General features: G+C 40.0%; 2 protein-coding genes across 2 annotated transcripts; both read right to left on the bottom strand.

The window, feature by feature from the left end:
• Window positions 1-3,248: 3,248 nt before the first annotated feature.
• Window positions 3,249-5,560, bottom strand: LOC104435489 (LEAF RUST 10 DISEASE-RESISTANCE LOCUS RECEPTOR-LIKE PROTEIN KINASE-like 2.1). Its single transcript, XM_039307158.1, has 2 exons — window positions 4,813-5,560; window positions 3,249-4,439 (listed from the first exon to the last, which is right to left on the bottom strand). The coding sequence occupies exons 1-2, from the start codon at window positions 5,558-5,560 to the stop codon at window positions 3,472-3,474; spliced, it is 1,716 nt and encodes a 571-aa protein (XP_039163092.1). The 3' UTR covers window positions 3,249-3,471.
• A 6,123-nt stretch (window positions 5,561-11,683) lies between these two features.
• On the bottom strand, window positions 11,684-12,721 carry LOC104431050 (rust resistance kinase Lr10-like). The gene has a single exon (XM_010043742.2). The coding sequence runs from the start codon at window positions 12,719-12,721 to the stop codon at window positions 11,684-11,686; it is 1,038 nt and encodes a 345-aa protein (XP_010042044.2).
• Window positions 12,722-13,237: the final 516 nt, after the last annotated feature.

Raw genomic sequence — 13,237 nt, 5'->3', positions numbered from 1 at the left:
GAGCTGCCGAGATATGAGACATCATTTGGGAATAGCCTTAAAAGCCCAAAATCTGCAATTTTAATGCCAAAATCATCGTTGAGAAGGATGTTGTTAGCTTTCACATCACAGTGAATCATGTCGGAAGCGTGAAGGTAAGTTAGTGCAGTTGCAATCTCTATGGTGATGTTCATAATGATTCGCCAAGGCAATGTAGCAGGTGAGTTCGCTTGCTGGCCGTGGATATGATTTGCGACAATGCCATTTGAGGTGTACTCATGGACAAGTAAAAGTTCATGGCTGTGGCAAGAAGTGCAACCGTACAGAGGCATGAGGTTATTGTGCCATAAACGGGTTAGGATTTCTACTTCATTCATGAATTGCCTTACCCTACAGTAGCTGTGCCTGTATAGGCGCTTCACTGCTACTTCGCTCTCATCCCGTAGTTTTCCTGTCAAAAGAAATGGAAGGATGCAAGTTGGAGGATACTCTTTTGTCCCTTAAATGGGAAAAACATGGAGGAACCTTTTCTTGCTGTAGTAAACACCTCCGAAACCTCTATCTGCAAGTTCATGGGAAGAAGCAAAATGATTTGTGGCTTCTCTGAGTTCACTACTGGTGAAAATGGGGACCTCAAAGTATACACTGCTTTCCTCCATGTCTGGACCAAGAAGGGAAGGACAAGGAGTGATGTTCTTCAGATGGAACTTAAGAGAAACATCCTTCCTTCTCAAGTAGATCATATAGATGAAGAGGCAAGCGGCAATGACTGAGCCTCCAATTCCAACACCTATTATGCAAGGAAATTTCAATCTGCTCTAGGGGCGACTGTGGATGAGGTTATTTAAAGTAAAGTTGCGCAGAAAAATGGACATGTTGAAAAAGCAGCTTCCAATCTATCAGATTACTTGCAACTGAATTATGCACTTTCACCAGGACTTTGGATAACAACCAATGAGCACGCATTCTTATTAGAAGCAAAGGAAACATTTTCTAAGCACGTTCGAAGGTAACATTTGACAAAACCACCCAAGTGGTCAAAGGTTCCACTTTGTTGAAGCTGTGTGAAATAATGGGAAGTATCACTTGTAAGCCAGCCTGATTTTACTTTTATACACGTTTTGCATTGGAAGATTTCCGCCTGCATGACAGTCAGAATTTAAATTACCCAACTGTGATTTTGCACATTATATTCAATGCCAAGAGGAATAGTTTAAGTCGCCAAATAGTAAATGTGATGCACGAATAGGTACAATGTACGTATTTACCTGGTCTCATCTTCTGCCACAGACCTCCGTTTCGTGCACAGACATTGTTGGTCAGATCGATGAAAAATTTCCACATACAGTTTAGATAGTCCGCAAATTCAATTTAGATTCACAGACAGGGATACACAGAGTATAGGTGTGAAGAACAACTAGAATCTTTGATGAATAGATCTATTCTTTTACTGGTAAGATAACTATCTTGAATCGAAGTCAAAACTCGTCTCCCCGACCGATCAAGAGCCCGTCACTGTTAGCTGAGTCTCGAAACTCCGCCATCGCGAGAGTAATTGCCTTGCGCATCGCTACATTTATCCTCCTCATCGATCGAAGTCAGTCTCCGTCAATTTCCCTCGTCGAACCCGCGTCGTCTACGCTCCGTCGATCGGCATGGAGCTCGCCGTGTAGTCAATCGGTCGCGGGAGCCCTCTTTCCTCCGCTCGCTCCGCTTGTGCAATCGATTTGTTTGACGTAGCTTTGGAGAATTATCGGTCTGGAAATGCTCTGGTTTTGTGCGTCCAAAGCAGAGTTCTGGTCGGAGTTTCTGTCGATTCGATTCAGTCTGGTGAGAGACGCTTTGGATTTGATTTGTAGGAAAAGGTCGCATGATCTCGAAATCAGTGGAGAGAGGGGGAGGGAGGCCGTGGGTTCGGTGAACATGACGTCGGCTCGAGCCTCACCGACCTCTGATCCCCGCTGACCTCCTCGGTGAACATGACATAGGCTCGAGTCTCACCAACCTCTAAGCCTCATTGGCCTCTCATGAGACTTGAGCTCACCCCGGTGATAGGCCAAACAAGAAGTTAAATAAAATAAAAAATAATTAAAAGAGGGGAACGGAAGAAAATTAAATGAACATATTAAATGACGAAAAATATTTTAAACTGAACATTGGAAAGTGTTGTCATGTACATAGAAATATTTTTTATTTATTCATTTTTATAATTGATATAAACAATCATTGATAAAATATATATATATATATATATATATATATATTTTTTTTTTCCACCATTTATTTTTCATGAAAGAACTGTCGCCTGAGAAATTGGCCTAGTCAAGGTTTTAAGGAATTTGTCAAGGCCTGCTATATCTTCGTCAGGACAATGGACTCCATAAAATTTATAGAGATCTTAAGATGAGTAATAACCTGTTGGATGAAGAGCTCAAACCGAAAATTTCAGACTTCATAATGGCTAAGGTATTTGGGGACAAAGAAAAATCAAGGAAATATACTAAGAGAACCAATTAGTACCTCTCTCATTATTAATTTAGTACATATTTCTTTTTCCTTCGTAACATGCATAAGGAATATGAACATGATTCATGAAATGCAAGCGATTACATGGCTCCAAAATATGCAATGGAAGGGCGGTTTTCGGGGAAAAAAGAAAACATCAGACGTCTTTATATTTGGGGTACCATCGCCGAAGATCATAAGTGGAAGATAGAACACTAGCTTCAAATGAGGAAGATCCATCATTGAGCCTATTAGGATTCGTAAGCTATTACCAACAGAGAACTCATCTATTTCCATCAACTCAAATTCCAATAATCATCTTATTCGAAATCTTTGCTTTATTATTATTATTTTTTTGGCGGGTATGGAAATTGTGGAAGGGAGACTATGTTCTAGCACTAGTCATCTGGGAAATATCTGTGAGATGCTTCGAAGTCAAGGCCTTAAGATGCATATTAGTGGGCTACTCTATAGTCTATACGATTTCAACTATTATTTCAATGCTTAATAGTGAAATTTGTGGATCTTCCCAGTTTGAACAAACCCATTCACCGAGAGCTTAATAGCCACTGACAGGTTCCCCCGGACAAAGCTAGAAGAAATGTTTTGCCAATAGCATTATTCTTCCCACTGTCGAAGGCACGGATGAAATAAGCATGCAAGATATGACATATTTCATAATTCAGCTCAACAATGCAACTTATAGCTAGCTCATGTCTCGGTTAGGAAATGAGCCTGCCCGATCCTATTTACATGTCCTGTTATTGAACTTAGAGACAGCTCATTGCATTGAATTTAAAGCTCTTACTTATAAATGTATTCTTGCCAAACTATGTTTCACATAATCATGGACATTGAAGTGGATGGTGATGATCTTGATGGAGAAGACAAATAGGGCTTGGGAGGAACTTGCAAACAGTCAACACCACCTCTTAACTTATCCACCACCTCACTCATTGTTGGCCTATTTGAAGGATCGGTCTGTATTCACCACAAGCTCACTATTATCATCTTCCTAGCCTTCTCACAATCTCCTTCATTCACAATATTCGGTAGTCCAAATTCTTCCTGAAGTTCAAGACGCTTGTGAATCCAATGTGGAAAGTATACTTCGCTAGTTCGATCGGCACTTGCCATTGTGTCTCTCCTCCCACCAACCATCTCGAGCACTGTCATCCCAAAGCTGTACACATCCGATTTGTGAGATACTACACCAATGTTCCTGCAAAACACTTCTGGGGCGATAAACCCTACGGTCCCTCGTGCACCAAATAGTGAGATGGTGCTCTCATCTCGATGGCATATTTTTGCAAGGCCAAAATCGGAGATCTTGGGGCGATAATTTTCATCAAGAAGAATGTTGTGTGGCTTTATGTCAAAGTGTAATATTCTTGAGTTGCAGCCTCGGTGCAAGTATTCAAGACCCTGAGCAATGCCTAGGGAGATTTGGTACAAGGTGTCCCATCCGAGGTGGCAGTGACCTAGCTTACTATAGTTCTCTTCATATATGAATTTCTCCAGAGATCCATTGACCATAAACTCATAGACAAGAGCCCTGTTGGTTTCATGAAAGCAAAAACCTAGCAGATTAACAATGTTGACATGGGAAGTTCTGCTTATACTGTTTACCTCATTGATGAATTCTTCACCATCTCCTCTTAATTTGCTTAGGATCTTCACTGCCACAAGACGACCATTTGGGAGATTGCCTTTGTACACAGAACCATAGCCTCCTTGGCCGAGCTTTTCTTTGAATGAGTTGGTCATTCTCTTGATCTCGGCATAAGAATATCTTCTCGGAATTGACATACCCTGATTTTCGAAAACATCCTCAAATTTATCAAACCTATTCATCTTCATGCTCCATGGGACCATGGATTTCTGATTGCAATATCTTTGTTTACAAATATAAGCTAGAACCACTGCAACAGCACCCGCCCCACAGAATGAGGCATCTGTGACAAAAAAAAAAATGGTAAATGAATCGGAATTTTGATTTCTGGAAGGTAGGCACCGTGCCATTGCCAAAAGTCTTGATTTTAATTCATACGCATGGCTAGGAAATCAAATATATATTACTTACAAATGACACATTTCTTCAGTAACTTGTTATCTTTACCTGCAACGTTAAATCAATGATAGTATGAGGGATCCCTTGCAAAAAATAAACTATAAATATGCAACATTGTTGAGGACATTGAGACATGTAGACACTCAAAATGACGCTACTGACCAAACACTTGGAAGTTGCAAGAATACGCTTGACAAAGGAAAATGGAAATCAAGCAAAAGGATTTGCGTATCGCAGTAAGTACTGGTGAAACTTACCAGCATCACAATTTTCGCGACTAGATCCATCTGAGCAATAGCAAACAAAGTCTTTGTCATTTGCTCTGCCACATCGGCCTCCACTATGTATGCACTGGGCACAACCCTTATTGGTCAACAATGTCCAGTTCAATGCGAACCCATCCTTCAGGAGCTCCCTGTAGTCAACACTATTTATGGTTGGGATGGGGATTCCCTCCTTCAGTTCAACAGGTACTCTACTGTATGAATGACAGGATCCAATTTTCTGCTGTGGCCACTCTTCCCCATGCGTTAGTACAACAAACGTGTAATTTAATTGATCAGAAGTGCAACTTAGCCGAGATTGAGGCATGTCTGTAGAAAATGTATCAGTGCAGCCATAGAAGAACTTTAGGTAATAATGTGAACTGGATTTGTGGAAGAGATTATAGTGATAAGAGGTGTAAGGATGAGGAACGAAGCAACCGGTGTCATTCATATACCGAGTTGCTAACCGAAAGGATTGCTTCTCATAAAAGATGCTTCGGATGAGGAAGCTGCCATACATAATTTCCCCTCCTTCACATCTAACCTTGAAGCCAGGGTAGCCACAAAGCTCTTGCCCACTTCCAGCAACATAAAAGGGATAGCTTATGGTCGGACCACTCTTGCTACACATAGTGGCCTCACAATCCTCATATTTCACCGACTGGGCTGATACTACGAAGATGGAGAGGAAGAGAATGTAAGCTAACGCTCTGGCAATAGTACAACGCTCTGTACCCATCATACGAACTGGAAAACAAACTCTGGTTTTTGAGGAAGAAAAGAAAGGAGTCGTGGCACGTATGGAAGTGCGCTCTGCCAATGGATAGCATCAGCATAAGCAAAGACGAGGATGATTTCACTGTTTGGACATTAAAAGAAGGCATTCTTATTGGTAATTCCTTCCTGCATATTCAGTTTCTTGGAATCTGCTGATACACTTTAGTTGACTTGGAAAAGTGGACATGATTTACTTTTTGCGGAAAACTTTTTCCTTATTTTAGCTGGCGTAGAAAATGAGTGGTTAAAGAAAACGTTTTCGGTCGGCGGAAAATACCCTCCTTAAATTATGGAAAATGATTTCCGGTCCCATCTTTTTCAGGCATCCTCTCGTCCTGGACATCCTTCTCTGGCTCCTCTCGATTTCCCTCTCTAAAATCCCTTCGCTCCCACTGAGATCCCCTCCCAAACGCGCTTCCGATCCTCGGCGGCTCCTCCGCAACCAGTCTCTCCCTTCAAGTCCGAATGAGGTTCTAGATTTGGTCTTGAGTCGAAGTCAAAACGCGTCTTCTCCAACAAAATGGGTCATTGACCCATTTATGGACCCATTTATAATTAAATATGTCGTTAATAGGTCAAGCCTTATTTTCAAAACACCCATAATGGGTTTTAAAAATAAAGATGCTAAGATATATGGATCTTAAATGGGTCTGCTCTCAAACCCATTTAAGACCCATTTATCAACCCACTAACAATGAACACATTTACAAAGAAACTCACTCTTCTCTATTTAACTTTTACAAAAATGTTTTTTTTTATAAAAACCGAAATTATAATTATTTTTTTTTTTTTCTTTCTTTTTTTTTTTCTTCTTCCTCCGGTCGCTAGCACGTGATGGCCGGCGACCGGCCAAGCGAGCCTTGAGCTCGTCGGATCTAGCAAGGTGGAGACCTCGCCCGGATCCGGCGAGGGTGAGCTCGAGCTCACCCGACACCGGCAAGCCTCGAGCTCGCTAGATCTGGCGAGGCAAAGGCCTCACCGACATCTGGTGAGGCTTAAGCCTCGCCAAATCCGACGAGGGGCGAGCCCGACGCCGGCGAGCCTCGAGTTCACCGATCCGGCGAGGCGGAGGTCGGCAAGGGGCGAGCTCGAGCTCCTCGGCGCCGGCGAGCCTCGAGCTCGCCGGATCGCGAGGCGGAGGCCTCGCCAACAATCGGCGAAACTCCGGCTCACACGGCGTCGGGCGAGCTCGAGGCTCGCCTATGGCTAGGCTGTCATCGTGGCCGGCCAAAGAAGAATAAGAACAAAAAGAAAAAAGAAAAAAAGAAAATTATATTTAAAAAATAAAAAAAAAAACTAATTAAAAATTTAATTTTAAAAAATACTAATAATAATTAAAATTCGACTTTTTAAAATAATTATTTTAAAAATTATAAAAATTGTCCATTAAATTTGTGTTGTATAAAACTATTTTAGCAATACCATTTTTTTTAAACATATATATATATATATATATAATATATTTTTTTAAGTTTAGTTAAATGTTGTAAAAAATAAGAAAAGTGTTTAGTTAAATGGGTCAAGTATGGGTCGAGTATGAATTGAGTCGGGTATGGGTTGGAAAATTTATATTAAGCATAAATAGGTCATAAATGAGTTAATGGGTCAATTTGGGTCGGATCATTAATAATACAACCCAAACCCGACCCGACCCACCCGTTTAACACATCTACTGTTTGCCGAGTCTCGAACTTCGCCATCGCGAGGGTAACTGCCTTTCGCGTCACTACATCTATCCTCCTCTTCGATCGAAGTCGTCTCCGTCAATTTGTTGTATTATTTAGAGTAAAAAAGATCGTGATGTAAGCCATAAAAAATACTTTAAAAAAAGAAAAAGTAAAAGAAGAAAGAAAGGGCATGTTCAGCGTAAAGAGAACGAGAGCTCGCTCAGTGCAAAGAAAGAGAAGGACAAAGGGGAGAAGAAAAAGGAGGTAAGTAAAAAGGGGGGAAGCTTTTCCGCCGGGTGACTTCGTCAAGCGATTTGACTTTGTATCCAACGCCAGTACGTGCCCGCCTCCTCCGTTGGTTTAATCGGAGTAATATTTGGGTTGAGACATAATATTTGGGTTGAGGCACAAATTTTGGACTTTGTAGATTTTGAGCTACAAAATCCGATTAAGGAGTGGTTAAGTTATAATTATGAATGTATATAAAAATGATAGTCTCGCATGTCATGGATTTGTAGAATTACCTGCTCATTTTGAGTCAATTAAGTTATGGGCCTTTTAGTGCTTCAAATTTTTTATTTTTAATTGTAAAGTCTCTTGAAACGAGTTTTGGTGGAGAGAATTATTGACATGATTGGGCTTTATGGATAACTTTGAATATTCACTTTAGTTGAGAGTTTTGTTAACATGTATGAGTGGTTTGGTTAGTGATTAAGCTTAGTATAGCTATTTTGTAGTAGTTGTAGTATTTTACTTAGTTTTGACATATGAAAGATGAGTGGAATGAGTTTGGTGAACATGACATCGGACGAGGCTCTAGCTCACTAGCCTAGTGAGAGCTGTAGCTTGGCTATGGTTAGTCAAGGAAAAAGCAAAAAGAAAGAGAAGACAAAAAAAAAAAGTATGATAAAAAAAATTAAAAAGAGTGCATAGAAGAAATTCAAATCAACATTTCCATAACAAATAACAGAAATTTTTTTCCTACTTCATTTTTAGGATTGAACCAAACATCAGAAAAATATTATCATTTTTTTTTAAAAATGACTTATTGAAAAACGTTTTTCATAAGTGAAATATTTTTCATGAAATAAATGAACCTTAATGAAAAAAACTTGATTTTTCCTTTTAAATAAACCATACATGTTTGGTAAATATTAAGATGCGCGCTATGTTGTTAGGAAAGATTAAGAGGCATAAGAAAGTGTAAAAGAACACGATTGTGTTTAATTTGGAAGGAAATAAATGGAAGAAAACGATTAGGAAAGAGGAGAAAGCCCGAAGTCAACAAATACCACTCAGTGCGATGGTTCTCGAAATGATAGTTTGTATCATTTGAAATAATTAATCAATGAAAAATATTTTTATTATCAACAATAATTTGTATCTTAATGTTTTGGTTAATTATAAATATTTTTTATTCATTTAGTTTTATAAGCGATATAAACAATCATTTCTAGATATTTTCCATATCATTCATTTTCCTTCATGTATATTTTATTTTGCATTTATTTATAAACTCATAAGAAAATATTCATGAATAATATATTCTTTTCCTTTTTTCTTCTCTCACTAGCATCGAAATAACATTGCAATTTAATTCCTTTAAATCTTTATTTACTTTTCTCCTCATAATTATCCAGATCCTCTCATTTCTTTCTTAATCAGTTCATCCAAATTAAGCAATTACGTTACAAATTCAGATTATTTATTGCAGCTTTTCTTTCCTTTTTTTTTTCCTAGAATAGAACACAACATAATTCCTTTAAGTCTTTTACTTCCTTATCCCCCATAATTGTTCAGATCTCTCATTTGTTTCCTAAACACTCCGGTCCAAGTCAAGTGGTTAATATACTTCCGTTACAGATTCAGAAATTTTATTATAGTTTCACTCTCCTTTTTTTGTGGGGGATAAAATGATAAAACACAATATCGCGTGGAAAGAAAAGGAAAAGATAAGTAATAAAAAAAGAAACCCGAAAACTGAGCGGGTAATGGGCCGTCGCGACCCACGACTTCCGGCAACCCGTCCAGGTGGATCGGCGCCTCGGCCCTCCGGGATCCAACGACGCTCCAGCTGTCCGTCTAGACATTTGTTTCCTCGTTTCTCGCTTTTCCACCTCTCTCGCTCGAAAGAAGTAGATTTGACTGCGAGCCACGCGCGCCGAACAGTAGGAAAAGGGGAGATTTCGCAGTGAGCGAGTCAGAGTGAGTCCACCCGCTCGTGGTCCTACTCCTCTCCTCGCTGCTGGGGAAAAGAAAATGGCCGTCTCCGTTCCCGTCCTCGCCGCCATCGTTGTCGCCCTCCACCTCATGGCCTTTGTCTTCGCTGTCGGCGCCGAATGCCACCGTGGCACTGTAACTCTCTCTCTAGTCGAAGTTTTGACAGAACGTGATGTTCCTTGAGCGTGTCTGCTTTTGCACATACTTACACATGTATCAGTTTACATTTGAACTTTTTATATGAATTTCACTTTTAATGGCCTAAGTCAGATCCACTCAAACGAGACCAATGGGATTGGAGAAGACGGTTCGGCATTGCTGATGGAATTTGTCGAGGCCTACTATATCTTTGCCGGGACACTAGACTAATTAAAATTCAAGGAGATCTTAAGAGGAGTAGGAACCTGTTTTTTTTTTTTTTTTTTTTTGTCAGTCTTACTCTACACTTACTCGGACTTTTGCCTTGCGGGCGTGGGAGTCGTTTTTTTTTGTCAGTCTTACTCTACACTTACTCTCAGACTTTTGCCCTGCAGGGCGTGGGAGTCGAAACCCACTCCTGAAACTTACGCGTCTCTACCCCATCCTTCACTAAGAATGTGAGGATTTGAACCCCTCACCTCCCTCTTCCATGTTGGAAGAGTGGCCACTGGGGCAAATCCCAGTGGTTAAGAACCTGTTGGATGACCAAGGTATTTGGGGACAAAAAACATCAAGCAGATATACCGAGGTTCCGGTTAGCACCTCTCTTATTATTAAATCTAATACCAATTTCTTTTTCCTATGTAGCATCTTGGTAAGCACCTCTCTCATTGATAAATCTAATACCAATTTCTTTTTCCTACGTAGCATGCATAAGACAAGGAATATGAACATGATTCATAAATTGCAAGCGGTTATGTAGGGCCTGCATGTTTTCATTCTTTTTTTTTTTTGTTTATGAACAGAAAATTTGTTTTTTTGTTCCCGAACAAAAAAAAAAAAACGAAACGCGTTTGTTTGCGTTTTTGTTCAAAATCATATTTTTTTTTGTACCCGGATCACAAAAAGAACAGAAATGAGAAACAAAAAAAAATTGTTTCTTGCTCCATAAACACTTTTGAAGAAACACTTCTCTATTTTCTTCTTTTCTTCTTCTTTTCTTCTTCTTCTTTTTCTTCTTCTTTTCTTTGGCCGGTCGCCGGCCTCAGCCATGGCCGGCGACCGGCCGTCGAGGGCCAGTGACGCCGTCGAGGGTCGGCGACCTCGCCGGATTTGGGCGAGGCCAAGCTCGCCCAGCCACCGCGAGCCTTGCCATGGGCGGGCGAGGCTGCCGGCCCCGTCGGCTGGTCGCCACCCGCCGGAGGACGACGACCGGCCGAAAGAAGAAAAATAAAAAAGAAAGGAAAAAAAGAAAAATAAAATAAAAATATTAAAAAATATTAAAAAATTAAAAGAAACAAAAAAGAATATAATCTACCAAACATGTTTCTATTCATTTTTTATTCCCAGAACAAATTTACCAAAGGTATCTTTCTAGTCAAAAATTGTTCCTCGGAACATAAACATTTTTTTCTATTTCTATTCCCTAAAACAATTTTTGAACAGAAACGTTACCAAACGCGCCCTTATTAGGATTCGTAAGCTGCGACCCACAAAGAACTCAATATATTTCCATCAACTCAAATTCCAATAATAATCAGACTTGAAATCTTCGCTTTTCTTTTTCTCTTTTTTTCGCAAGTATGGAAATTGTGGAAGGAAGACTAAGTTCGAGCACTAGCCAATCGGGAAATATCTGTGAGATGCTTCTAAGTTGCTTCTAAGTTGAAGCTTGAGATGCATATTAGTGAGCTACTTTGTACCATTTCAACTGTTATTTCAACGCTTAACAGTAAAATTTGCGAATCTTCCTAGTTCGACCAAACCTATTCACGGAGAGTTTAATAGCCACCAGCAGGTTCCTCTAGACAAAGCCAGAAGAAATGTTTTGCCAATAGTATTATTCTTACCACTGTTGAAGGCATAGATGAAATGAATATGCCAGATAAAACATAGTCCGTAAATTCAGCTCAGCAATGCAATTTATAGCCAGCTCATGTCTAGGTCATGAAATGAGCCTACCTAATCCTATTTACATATCTTGTCATTGAACTTATAGACAGCTCATTGCATTGAATTTAAGGCTTTTAGTAATAAAAGTAGTCTTGCCAAACTACGTTTCACACAATCATGGACATTGAAGTGGTTGGTGATGATCTTGACGGAGAAGACAAATAGGGCTTGGGAGGAACTTGCAAACAAGCAATGCCACCTCTTAACTTATCCACCACCTCACTCATCGCCGGCCTATTTGAAGGATTGGTTTGTATGCACCACAAGCTCACTATTATCATATTCCTAGCCTTCTCGTTGTCTCCTTCATTCAGAATATTCTGCAGTCCAAGCTCTTCTTGAAGTTCAAGACGCTTGTGAATCCAGTGCGGGAAGTACACTTCGCTAGTTTGATTAGCACCTGCCACTATGTTTTTCCTCCCGCCAACCATCTCGAGCACCGTCATCCCAAAGCTATACACATCCGATTTGTGAGATATTCCACCAAAATTCCTGCAAAACACTTCTGGAGCAATAAACCCCACAGTCCCTCTCGCACCAAATAGTGAGATGGTGCTCTCGTCTTGATGGCATATTTTTGCAAGGCCAAAATCAGAGATCTTGGGGTGATCATTTTCATCAAGAAGAATGTTGTGCGGCTTTATGTCGAAGTGTAATATTCTTGAGTTGCAGCCTCGGTGCAAGTATTCAAGTCCTTGAGCAATGACTAGGGAGATTTGGTACAAGGTGTCCCATCCAAGGTGGCAATGACTTAGCTTGCGGTAGTTCTCTTCATTTATGAATTTGTCCAAAGATCCATTGGCCATAAACTCATAGACAAGAGCCCTTCTAGTTTTGTGAAAGCAAAAACCTAGCAAATGAACAATGTTGACATGAGAAGTTCTGCTTATACTGTTTACCTCATTGATGAATTCTTCACCATCTCCACTTAATTTGCTTAGGATCTTCACTGCCACAAGACGACCATTTGGGAGATTGCCTTTGTACACAAAGCCATAGCCTCCTTGGCTGAGCTTTTCTTTGAATGAGTTTGTCATTCTTTTGATCTCGACATAAGAATATCTTCTCAGAAATGACATACCATCATTTTCGAAAACGGTCTCAAATTTATCAAACCCATTCATCTTCCTGCTACGTGGGGCCATGGATTTCTGATTGCAAAATCTCTTTTTTACAAAGATATGCTAGAACCATCGCAACAGCAATCACCCCACATAATGAAGCATCTGTGACCAATAGGAAATACTAAGTGTATATAAAACAAGAAAAATTCATTTCTATAGTGAAAACGCCTTAAATGATTAATGAATAGGAATTTTGATTTCTAGAAGGCATGCATCGTGCCATCGCCAAAAGTCTTGATTTTAATTCACACGCATGGCTGAGAAATCGAGTATATGTTACTTACAAATGGCACCTTTCTTTGGTAAGCCGTTGCCTTTACCTACAACATTAAAGCAGAGACAATATGAGGGGTACCCCCGCAAAAAATAGACGATAAATATGCGACATTGCTGGGGACATTGAGACATGTAGACACGTAAAATGACGCTAGTGACCAAACATCAGGAAGTTGTGAGAATATGCTTGACAAATAAAAATGGAAATTAGGCAAATGGATTTGCTCAAGTCCTGGTGAAACTCACCAGCATCACAATTTT

This window comes from Eucalyptus grandis, chromosome 2 (genome assembly GCF_016545825.1).
Source record: "Eucalyptus grandis isolate ANBG69807.140 chromosome 2, ASM1654582v1, whole genome shotgun sequence".
In the NCBI taxonomy this organism is placed as follows: Eukaryota; Viridiplantae; Streptophyta; class Magnoliopsida; order Myrtales; family Myrtaceae; genus Eucalyptus; species Eucalyptus grandis.
This window is presented reverse-complemented; position numbering and strand designations above follow the sequence as displayed.